At 40.8% G+C, this 12,924-nt stretch overlaps 1 protein-coding gene across 4 annotated transcripts in view; it reads right to left on the reverse strand.

Moving 5' to 3' along the window:
- Positions 1–458: 458 nt before the first annotated feature.
- FAXC (failed axon connections homolog, metaxin like GST domain containing) overlaps positions 459–12,924 on the reverse strand; it is an 84,383-nt gene continuing 71,917 nt past the window's right edge. For 2 of the 4 annotated variants that reach the window (XM_073675746.1, XM_073675748.1), the window contains exon 6: positions 459–2,594. In XM_073675746.1, coding sequence (XP_073531847.1) covers positions 2,305–2,594 — 290 coding nt within the window. In that variant the 3' untranslated portion in view covers positions 459–2,304. The remainder of the gene's footprint in view (positions 2,595–12,924) is intronic. The other 2 variants (XM_073675744.1, XM_073675745.1) reach the window with 2 other exon arrangements.

A 12,924-nucleotide genomic window follows, 5' to 3' on the forward strand; every position in this document is an offset into this window, starting at 1 on the left:
GCACATGACAACATATGGTTTTGGTGTTTTTAATCTGGCTGTAACACCTCAGTATTCATGCTCTATGACTAAGGGGGCAGTAGGATTTCTTACATATACAGTAAACCCTTTTATGAGGCCAAAGCAGGTTTGGACTGTCCTATCACAGTGGATGTGGTGGGCCTGGACTCTAATTTAGGAATAAGCCCCAAAGATTTGGCAGATGACAGTCCTATTTTGCGCTGTTTACAAGCCGACTAACGCTAATGTCTATATCTCATTGGATGATTCACAAAAAAACTATATGATCTTAATAATGATATATCTATGTGTGAAATATTAGCAACAAAGATTAGAATAAAATTAACAGAGGACGTGTCACTGTTCTACACAGAGAGAAGGGTGGGCTCTCTGGATGATCAGAAGGTTTTCACCTGGTCTGCATTCCAAAATTAAAATGATGAATAAATATTAACAATAATAAATCTTTTATTCATATAGGACTATCCATTTCTTTAAGCCAACAAAGTGATACAGGCATAATAAACATCTGTAAATTAAAAAAAATCTCATCAATTTCATTCCCATTGCATAAAGAGTGGTATATAAAGTCTATAAGGTTCTCTTCTCAGTAGATGATACGCATATGTGACCACACACCATCTATATGGTAGACTACACTAAACCTCCATAATGTGTGTCCTCCTAAGAAAACGATGAACTGCAGTTATGCAATGGCAAACAGCAAGGAGCAGCACAAAATCTGTTTTTTTCCCCATACGGTGCCTCAGTTTACACAGATGTGACTAGACGTAATTGGAAAGTGGTAAGCAGAACAAGATATATTTTGTGTTGGCGAAGAAATCGGTGTTATGGCAGAATGGGGGAAAGGTTTTTTTAGCAAGCAATGGCAAACTTCCTCAAAGATGATCACTACCAACAAGACAGATCAGGAATGTGTTCATGAAATAAAGAGGAGACTTTTGGTGTTGTCCGCAGTCCTTGCGGGTTTGTGATGTAGTGATGTATAGGTCTTCACTTTTGGGTCGGGCATGGTTCATGCATTCGCACAGTAAAGCATGTTTCAGGGATCGCATCCGCACAATGATATTAACAGCATCAACACACAAATGTGTTACACATATCTAAGAAATTCTCCAGGAATAGTGTATTTCTCTAGAAAGAGGCAGTTCTAAAGCAGAGGGAAATTAGACACGTTTTGCACAACACCTATCCTTCTGTTCCCACACCTAAGAGCACTGTTTATAGGGATGGCGGTGCATAGAACAGAATGTAGGTATGCCAATCATGGGTGGACCTCTATGGTGCCCAAGCCCACAAAGATCTGTACTGGATCAATTAGGCTTATATCATTCTACTGGGAGAAAGAGTCTCCTCTAAAGTTTTGCTAAAAAAATAATTATAATTAATGGGGTTGTCTGGTCATATGATACTGATGACTTATCCTATCCTATAGGTCAGCAATATTAGATCGGAGGCAGTCCAACACCAGGCATTGCCATAGATCCGTCAACTGGATGTAAACATTGAACGGAGCTGTGATGCGCAGCTCCATTCTATGTGTTGCAGCAACTGTCAGGTACAGCTTCTATCTGATATTAATGACCTATTCTCTCCATTAAGAGCTGATCTGCAGTACTCTGCAGCGGCCGCTACACACGTGCAGTGCAGCTCCTTTCAAAGTTTACATATGGTTGTTGTTAACAGTTGATCAGTGGAGGTGCTGGGTGTCGGACCCTCACCAATCTGAAATTGATGACCTATCCATAGGTAAACAATATCATACGAATGGATAGCCCCTTTAATAATGACATTGATATACATGTGCATAAAATCAGCATTTGGATTCAAGGTACCTATTGCAACTATAACTCATCTTTCTGGCAATAGCAACAAAAGTGCAAGCTACACACAGACTATGGACCACCATACTGACAGCACGCACATTCATTAGACGCTATTGCATTAATGTTTTTGGCTACAGTGCTATAGACACTTCAGCTACAACAGTTTACTTACTCGATTATCCACTTGAATGTCTGCACCAATGGCAGCAAGACATTTGGAATAGTTATGATCAAGTTTTAAAGGCAAAGATTGAGAATCGTTTTCATCTGGTGACAAGTAACACACGTATTAATATAATATTCAAATATTAAACATCTCGCGCGGATTGTATGTTCTAGTCGCATTGTCTGACAGATATAAGGCTTTTATAAACCAAAGATGTGTGCAAAACCTGTACGGATACTATAATGTTAGGACAGGGGTCTCCTAAGTGACCCCCACAAAAGGCTGTGTGCTTCACTTGCATTGCTCATGATCTGTAAAGTCATCCATTTCCATATCCGAGTCAAAGAGCGAATGTCCTGTAAAATCAGTATCTGGTGTCTGAGAAATGCTGTTTTCTGTCCCTTCATCATCAAAAGTCCCTGTCCTTGAATAAAAGCTGAAGTCTTGCAGAGGAGTATGTGTCTTGCTGTCTTCACCGCTGTCATCTGTTTCATATAGTGAGTTGTCATTGTCATCGTGCCACTCTGGCCAGAATTTCCTTCTTATTCTTTCACAGTACATGGCCAGATTGATGAGTTCCCCTGCAAGAGAGAAAAATACCATAAGAGTGTGGAAGAAGCCATTAAGCGTATGTGCAACAGGTAATGTTTCAGCCTTTTCTCTTTCGGCATGAGAAAGGCTTTGTGGAGCCTAAACGTTGCCTGTTGCACATATGGCTTATTACAAGTTTCACTGGACTTTTGATTGTTTCTCATTTTTGAGTGCCACCTGCCTTATTTTTATATTATCTGTTTTTTCGGCTACAACCCATGGGCTGGCACCTATCCTTAATTCTGAAGCTGGTGCTGCGTCATTTATTTTCTTTAGATAGATAGACAGCATCTACACAAGAATAACAATTTAATAATGGAGTCTCATTAGAGACAATGGTTCTTGGTTCGGCGTTACCAAGAGGCTGTTATTTTGTTGTCCCTGAAAACACTGGATACAGTCGTCTTTACTATTGATGAGCGAGCATGCTCGCCACTGCTCGGTACTCGCCCGAGTATCTCAGTACTTGAGATGCTCGGAGCTCGCCGAGTACTTTTGAGATGCTCGGGGGGGAGCTCGGGTCCCCGTCCTGCATGTTTGGCGCTATTTAGAGCACCAATCATGCAGGGATTGTCTGCCACTCACTGTAATATCACAGCCATGGTGGTTGTGGCATTACAGTGATTGCCCAGATCGATGGGAACAGTGCTCACAGTGAAACATGAAAAGCCGGCAATGCAGCAGCGGCATACACCAGTACCCGACAATTTAGAACAGAAAGAATAGAGCTTCACACATAGATTAGATAGAAACATGTCAGTCACATATATAATAAGTACAATGACAGTGTTGGTTACTGTACTTGTTATTTACTGTTAAAATAAAGGATTTATTAAAAAAAATAAAAAAATAGTGTTTTCATGCACCCGTCTCTTTAAAAAAGCCGGCCGGCAATTCATCAGCGGCATACATCGGTACCCGACAATTTAGAACAGAAAGAATAGAGCATCACACATAGATTAGATAGATAGAAACATGTCAGTCACATATATAATAAGTACAGTGATAGTGTTCTTTACTGTACTTGTCATTTAGTGTTAAAATAAAGGATTTATTAAAAAAAAAATTGGTGTGGGGTTCCCCGTAATTTTGGTCTCTAGCGGAGGTTAAGCAGACGGCTGGGGCAGATGTTTGAAGCCTGGGAAGGGGGTAATACCCACGGAGCTTCCCAGGCTACTAATATCAGCCCCCAGCTGAATACCTAGCTTTTACCAGCTATTAAAATGATGGACCCCCCCAAAAAAATGACGTGGGGTCCCCCCTATTTTAATAGCTAGCAAAGGCTAGGCAGACAGCTGGGGGCTGATATTAATAGCCCAGGAAGGGTGCCATGAGTATTGGCCCCCTCCCAGGCTAGAATTTCATGAAATAATTAAAAAAATATTGATGTGGGGCTTCGCCCTATTTTTGTGTCCAGCCAGGTACAGCAGGCAGGAACGGGCGGCCCCCAACCACCAGCTGCCTATTTGTACCTGGCCGGACACAACAATATAGGGAAGCCCTTTTTTTTTTAATTATTTCATGAAATAATTAAAAAAAAATATGTGGGGCTTAGCCCTATTTTTGTGTCCATCCAGGTACAACTAGGCAGCTGGGTGCTGGAATCCGCAGCGCAGGGAGGCCCAAGCTTTCTGGGGCCCCCCCCCGCTGCAAATTGCAGTCCGCAACCACCCCAGAAAATGGCACGTTCATAGAAGCGCCATCTTCTGGTGCTGTACCCAACTCATCCAGGGCCCTGGTGCGGTGGCTCATTGGGTAATAAAGGGGTTAGGGCCAGCTTGGTATTATCAGCTGGCCCTGAGCCCGAAATTCATGGGGTCACGCCAATATTAGACATGACCGCCATGAATTTCTAGCAAAGTATTTAAAAAAAACACAACACCCAGAATAAAGTCCTTTAATTGAAATAAACACAATTTTTTAATGTTCTAAATTAAACCATACTTACCATCACGCCCATTCTAGCTGAAGCCAATGTCTTCTGCAATAAAAGTAAAATAATAAAGCAACCTCATCCTTAACTTTCCATGGCTCCCAGGACAGCTTCAGCTCTGGTACATCCACATGACAGGCTGGATCACAGCCGAAAGCTGCCATCCAGCTTGCCATGCCGCAGACACTGAGAAGCGCAGGCATGCTTGCGCTCCTCAGTGTCTGGCTGTGACGGCATCCAGATGATCCGAGTTCATGTCCAATGAACTCAGCTCACCTCATGCACGTCACTGACAGCGTGGGAGAATTCTCCTGTGCTCAGCGCTTGAGCAGGAGAATTCTCCCACGCTGGGATGGCATTAAGATGACAGGCTGGATCGCAGCTGAGCGCTGCCATCCAGCTTTTCATCCTTCAGAGACACTGCAGAGCGCAAGCATGCCTGCGCTCTGCAGTGTCTATGATCGTTCAGCTGGAATGGACGTGATGGTAAGTATGGTTTAATTTAGAACATTAAAGAATTGTGTGTTTATTTCAAGTAAAGGACTTTATTCTGGGTGTTTGTGGGTTTTTTTAACTTTGACTATGGGGTTAGTAATGGGGGTGTCTTATAGACGCCTCTCCATTACTAACCTGGGCTTGATGTCAGCTGGCATTATAAGCTGACATCAACCCCAGCCCTATTACCCCACTGCCACCGCTACAGGGCAGTGGGAAGAGCGAGGCTAAGTGCCAGAATTGGCGTATCCTATGGATGCGCAATTTCTGGGGCGGCTGACGGCTGGTGTTTCTAGCCTGGGAGGGGGCCAATATTCATGGCACCCTTCCTGGGCTATTAATATCAGCCCCCAGCTGTCTGCCTAGCCTTTGCTAGCTATTAAAATAGGGGGGATCCCACATCATTTTTTTGGGGGTCCCCATTTTAATAGCTAGTAAAGGCTAGGTATTCAGCTGGGGGCTGTACTTATTATATATGTGACTGACATGTTTCTATCTAATCTATGTGTGATGCTCTATTCTTTCTGTTCTAAATTGTCGGGTACCGGTGTATGCCGCTGATGAATTGCTGGCTTTGTTAAAGAGACGGGTGCATGAAAATCGGAGGGCACTAGTGTGTTCCAATTGCCCTGCTATGTTTTTCATGCACCCTCCTATATACCCTGCCTGCCTGTTTGCCTATATATTCTGCCTGCCTGACGTTTAATTGAGCACCGTTCCCATCGATTTGGGCAATTTTTGACCTTCTGCAGACCGCCGGGGGGGGGGACCGCCAGAAAAATGCTCGAGTTTCCCATAGACTTACATTGGGCTCGTTGCTCGGGTCGAGCACCCGAGTATTCCAATGTGCTCGACCCACTCTTCGAGCACCCGAGCATTTTAGTGCTCGCGCATCACTAGTCTTTACCAATCATTCCTCCTCCTCTAAAATTGTCCTTTCATATAAGGGAAACAAACTGCATTCCTATACACATATGTTAATTAATACTGCACTATACTGTTAAAGTTGCTGCCCTGGCACTGCCACCAATCAGCTATTTGCAGCTCACGCTGAGCTCGGATGTACGCAGTGTACAGAGCCTGGCCAGTACAGCACCGTACATTGTTTAGTGGCCATTCTCAGGTACTGCAACTCAGATCTCATTCACTTCAATAGGAAATGAGCAGCAGTGCCTGGAAGGGGACACTACAAAGTCTATGGAGCCTCTGCACACATCCAGCTGCAGTCGGAGAAGTAAGCAGCTGATGGACAGGGGTGTCAGATGTCGATCCCCCGCCAATCTGATATTGATTACCTATTGAGAGAATAGGTCATCAATAAGTCAAGGGCAATCTGCAGTGCATTCTCTTTTCAGGAAGCTCTGTCACAGAATGCACACTATATTATTGTATTGATTTCTACAAGGAGACGCTAGTTACTTTATCCAACAATGATGTCACAATTGAACTCAATTTCTTGGCATGGCTTTATTTTCAATTTACTAAAAAGAGCCACGCTGCATAATGCATGATGAAGAATAATATCAGTCTCACACATCCCTGACCAATCAATGACACCAGATCATGATTTATTTTCTACAGGCAGATTCTTATATAGCATGTATCTGAAGAGCGAGGAGCCGAGGAGAAGCAGGGCTTTATTACTCTAATTGATAGCCTTGGATAGTTAAAAAGCAGATAGAATACAAAAAATGCATTCACTATTTTTCCATTAAAAGGATGTATATTTTTTGCTGTGTATTGTAATGTAACATGCCGATACTGTAACTGACCATACGTTCATTTCACAAATTGTGCTGTATTTTTATAATTTGACACTAGGTGGCAGTACACTATCACAAAATGAAAAAAATACAGTGAGAAGCAGTTTATCAGTGTGAACCCCTGTTCTATATATTATACACTGTATCTAAAAGGATAGATAGAAATATAGCTAAAAAGATGGCAGCACTCCAAAGTCCTGGTACAAAAAAAATCATGGCATCTTCACTTTCTTTTGTACTTTGTAGTGCTGCCATTTTTTTTAGCTATATTTATTGAGGACATGGATGAGACTCCGGGACTTGCACCAGCCAGTATTATAGTGCTGCTTCAAGGAATTTTTTCTAGACAGACAGTTTTTGTTTTAGATTAAAAAAAATCTCATAGATATTTTTCCATGGTTCCAATAAAAACCTCCTAAAGTCCTGCTTTATAAATTGGTCCATTGTCTCCATCTGACAAATAATCCCAAACATTATCATCCATGTTCATCAAAAATGGAGTAAAATCTTGCCCACATCTTTAGAGTACTTACTTCATCTTCCCCACTCCATATTTATCCAATGTCATTCCTTAATGATACATTTTGCGTCGGTGAAACTTTTTAAGCACAGTATCACATTTACCACTGTTAGGTAACAGCCAGAGACCAATGTGTGATTTGTTGCAAGTTAATGCAAACATTTTTGCACCAATTGCAACTTTTTATGCAAATTAAAATTGGTTGAAACCTACAACGCCTCCTTTTTCAACCCCTTAATGACCGCCAATATGCATTAAGATGGCGACTCCTAAGGGACTTTATTATTGATCGCCGTTTTTTAAAGTGGTGGTCGGGAATAAGTGAATAGCACCCTGAAGCGGGCACAATTCCCGCGGGAGACAGTTGAAACTGACTGCTGACACCCTGGGATATCGGACCCAGCTGGCTTTGAAGCCAATTGGGCCCATTAACCCCTTAAATACCACTGTCAATCGCAACAGCGGTCCCTAAGTGGTTAAAGGGTGGGTTCAAAATCCGATGGCAGGATCAACCACCCGCGATTGTAATCGCGGGTGTCGATCATTGCAATGGTACCCTGAGGACATCTGATGACCCCAGAGTACGGTGGCCTGCGAGATCCAGCTACAAGCCAGGTCTCACAGGCACAGTCAGTGAGACACTGACATGTCTCCAGCACGAGACCAGAGATCAAAGTAAAAATTATACATATCCCACAGTAAAATAAAATGTGTAAAAAAGTTAAAAAAAGAAAAAGTACACAAAAATCACCTAAAGTCGTTTCGCCACTAAAAAAAACACACCAAAAATGTCGCCTTTTCATTATACTGCCACACAAAATATTGAATAAAAAGCAATCAACAAGGCATATTTAAAAAAGGATTGTATGAATAAAACACCAAATCATCCCGCAAAAAAACAAACCTTAATATGGCTAATTCGGGAAAAAGATAAGAAAGTTGCAGCTCTCAGAATATGGCGATGTAAAAACAAATTCATTTTATTATTATTATTATTTATTTTATTATTTATTTTATTATTATTATTATTGTTTTTAGTCTGTAAAAGCAGCAAAGCATAAAAAAATTATATAAATCTGTTATCGCTGTAATTGTACTGACCTGACAAACAAATCAGTCTTATCACTTTTAGCACATGGTGAACAGCGCAAAAAGAAACCCAATAACTGAATTGTTCATTTTTGTTCAAAAATCTGAATAACAAAAACATTGTGTACCCCAAAATGGTACCAAAAAATCGGCAACTTGTCCCGCAAAAAATAAGCCAACATACAGCTCTGTTCGCCAATCAATTAAAAAGTTTCAGCTCTCAGAAAATGGCGGCAAAAAAACAATTTTTTTATAACAAAAAGCATTTTTACTGTGTGGTAGCGGCAAAAAAAAACAAAACTGTATAAATCAGGTATCGATGTATTCACATCGACACAAAGAATAAAGTCATCTAATCACTTATACTAAATGAGGAACAGCGTAAAAAATAAAAATAAGAACTCTTCTTGTACTGCTGCCTATATGTTCGTAGCACCCCCTAAAAAACTAGAACATGGCTCATGTCACATTTATCACATCACATTTATCCTGCACTCTCCGCTGAGAGCTTACGTCGGGGTTTCCGTGTAAATCCCCAAAACTGCGATTCAAACAAAACCTCTGAAGAAATAACCCAGTTATGAGGCAGTTGGAGTCACTTTGGACTCCGTCTGGTCTCTGTTCCGGTGGTTTCCCATCATATTAGGCATCTTTTTAGCGCACAAGTGTGGACGACCACAATTCTGTGAACACCAAAAAAGATGGATACCACTGCAACAGATGCCTCATTATGGTGGGTGGTCCCATTGGGGGTTTCGTCTGAATCACTTTTTTGTGGGATTTACACGGAAACCACGACGGTAAGTGCTCAGTGTAGAACACAAGAATGTGATCCAGCCTTATGCTGGGAGCGATCAAAAAATGTTATGTACCCCAAAATGTTACCAACAAAAACCGTAAGTTGTCCAGCACAAACTAGCCCCCACTCAGGTCTGTCATTTGTCACTGGAGATATAGGGGGTCCCCACGTTACTAGTAGAACAAAGACTCTGGAAAAGCGACATGGCTCCCACCCCCTCAAATAAAATCCAGTGATATCTGTGCTCCCAAAACCAAATGTCCCCTTCCTTCTGAGCCCCACTGTGCCTAAACCACAGGAAGCGGCCACATGTTTGGCATTATTGTAGTGGGGATAGAGCACTTAACAATTTACGGGGTGCACGTCTCTAGAAGCACAAGCTGGGCACAATGTATGGGGGCTCTACACTGTATAGGGGCACAATGTATGGGCCCTAAACTGGCATATTTGCAATTCTCCAGAAAAAAGCCTGGGGTGGATGTTACAAAATAGTCACTGCAGATGTATTCATTGAGAGGTGTAGTTTCTACAATGGGGTCACTTTTGGGGTTTTTCTACTGCTCTGGCACCTTTGGGGCTTCTCAAATGTCACCCGTAAACTATTCTAGCAAAATCTGTGCTCCAAAGGCCAAATAGCCCTCCTTCCTTCTCAGCCCTGACGTGTGGTCTAACAGTGATTTCTGACGACATATGGGGCATCACCGCGTTCGGGAGAAAATGAGCAATAAATTGTGGTGTACAGTTTTACCTATTAACCTTTGTGTATCTGACAAATTTGCAACAAATGCAACAATTACATTTTTACCACTAAAATGTTATATTTCCACTTTCCAAGCTTACAAAATTCTGTGATGCACCTGTGAGTTCAAAATACTCACTATACCCCCAGATAAAATCCTTAAGCAGTGAAGTTTCCAATATGGGGTCATGTGTGGGAGGTTTCTGCTATTTTGGCACCTCAGGGGCTTCGCTGATGAAGCCCACAATCTATTCACACGGAATCTGCATTCTAAAAGCCAAGTAACGCTCCTTCCTATCCAAACCCTGACGTGTGCTCAAACAGTAGTGTACAACCACATATGGGGTACTGAAAGTTCAGTAAAAATTGCGTAACAAATTATAGGGTCCATTTTCTCCTATTACCTTCCTGGAAATTTTAAATTTGGTGCTAAAACAGTATTTTAATGAAAAAAATGTAATTTTTTGTTTTCACATTTAAATGTTATAATGTTTTGTGAATTACCTGTAGGTTATAAATGCTGAATATACCACTAGATGAATTCCTTGAGGAGTCTAATTTCTAAAATGGGGTCATTTGTGGGGGGTTTCTGCTGTTTTGTGTTTCAAAATATTTTTATTGAAAAAGTTTTTAAAGTAGCCAGGGGATGGGAAGGAGTAGGGTACATAAATTAAAAAGGGAGGGAAGGGAAGGGAGAGGGGGGGAAAGGAAAACAAACAATCTACATATTGTAGACAAAAAGGTTTAGAAATCACTGTATTGTACAATATAGTATAGTTTAAATACAAATAGATAAGTACTCTATTAATGAGTCTAGACATAAAATCTATGAAGACATAAACTTTAGGTTTATTAAAGAAATACATTAAATGTGTCTAAAAAAATAAAAATAAAAAAGATTCATAAAAAATTTAGATTTTAATTTAGCTAAAGGAAGTTCTGTATTACCATTAAAAAGAACAAAGGAGAGAGTCAAACAATTGGTTCACTTGATAATATATGGAATGTCAATTGGCCTTATGTAAGAGTAGCGGTAAGTATTTAGAGATCCAGGGGGTCCAACGATCTAGGTATTTTGAGAAAGAGTTGCTTCTAATTGCTATATTGTGTTCATACACGCTATGTTGGGTAATTCGGTCTATAAGTACATCTATACCGGGTGGATCAGGTTTAGTCCATCTCGTAGCAATAATGAGTCTAGCAGTCACTATAATATGCGAAATTATAAATCGTAACTGCTTTGGGAAGTCTTCTATTCCAATTGACAAGAGGGCTAATTGTGGAGTAATGAATATGGTCATTCCTGTGATATCTGATATTAAGAGTTTAGTATCCATCCAAAATTTAAGCAGTCTAGGACATCCCCAGAACATGTGGGTTAATGTGCCTTGATTATTGCATTTCCTCCAGCAATAAGGCGAATTGGTGGGGTTAATGCGATGAAGTTTTATTGGAGTCCAGTACCACCGTGAAAGAACCTTGAAGTAAGACTCATGCATTGTCGCTGAAGCTGTGTGAGAGTATGTTATGTTTAAGGTCTTACTCATTTTATTCAGATCTATTTTAATGTTAAGTTCTTTCTCCCAAGTTTTAAAAAAGGGGTGGTAAGGCAAATTCACTTCCTCATTAAAAATTTTATACAATGCATTTGTCTTCCAAATAGATGTTTTCTCTGGATTATTTATTAATTGTACTACTATTTGTGGCATGGCAAACGTGAGGGAAGGTTTCGTAAGCAAATTAGAGATAAGCTTCCAATTCGTCCTCTCATCTCTTGAGAGAGAGTATCTAGTTTGTAATGTGTAAAAGGGTAAGAGGGTATCATCAGAAATGAGGTCATTAACAGTATTTATGCCTTTATCTAGCCAGGTCGACAGGTCGAGGTTTGTAATTAAGATTTCTAGTACAACCAAAGGGATATTTTTAATTTTAATTAAAGGGAAGTGTGTAGAGGATTTGTTTACCAAGTCTCTCCAGGCCAGAATAACGGCTTTTAAGGTGGGGTAGTTTGGCGGGGGCCTAGAAGGCTCAATAAGGTGGGCGAGAATTAGGGACCTTAATTGTTCAGTTTTAGCAGCTGACGTCTCTATGTTGATCCAGGATGTGTTATTAGATTCAATTAACCATCCCTGAGAAAGCTTTAATGTGGTGGCCAGATAATAATTATATAAATTGGGAACACCCAGTCCTCCCATCTTTTTATGTTTTAATAATGAGAGGGTAGGGATTCTTGCCTTTTTATGGTTCCAAATATATTTCATAAGTTGAGATTGTAGTTTCTTGAACCATTGTTTTGGTTTAAAAATGGGAATAGATCTTATGACATAAATAAATTTTGGGAGTAAGAGCATCTTGAACGCTTCAATTCTACCTAGCCATGAGATTTCTAGCTTAGCCAGGCGAATGTAATCTAAATGAAAAGTGTTGAATAGTGTGGTCAAATTTTCTGAGACTAGATCTGAAGAAGGTTTAGTCAACTTAATTCCCAGATATATAATTTTCTTCTCCTCCCATATGTACTCAAATTCTTTTTTTAGGTATTGTAGAAATGTGTTTTCTATGTTAAAGTCTATTATTTGAGATTTAGACTTATTAACTTTGTATAGTGATAGGTGTGAGAATTCGTCAATTGTGGTGGTAATATGCCTCAGGGACTTAAGGGGATTTGAGATGGTAAGTAAAATATCATCCGCAAATAGGGCTATTTTGCTTTGCTTAGTATTGACAGGGATGCCAGTAATGTTAATGTTTTCTCTAATAGAAGAGGCAAATGGCTCTATAAACTGTTATGCACACGCCCGGACTGACTGGCGTGTGCGGGTGTTGTGGTTCCACTGGACCATGGACCGGAGAGTGCCTGGAGGGGCGTGACTAAGTATCTGGCCGATCCGACCAAGGTGGCACGACGGCATACGACGCCAGTGCACCAGGGAGAAACCGGGCAGAGGGATCAGGTGCTACTCCAGGTCAAACTCCGGACAC

Source organism: Phyllobates terribilis, unplaced genomic scaffold, assembly GCF_046119375.1.
Source record: "Phyllobates terribilis strain yellow unplaced genomic scaffold, ASM4611937v1 Scaffold_3__8_contigs__length_932513732, whole genome shotgun sequence".
Classification (NCBI taxonomy): Eukaryota; Metazoa; Chordata; class Amphibia; order Anura; family Dendrobatidae; genus Phyllobates; species Phyllobates terribilis.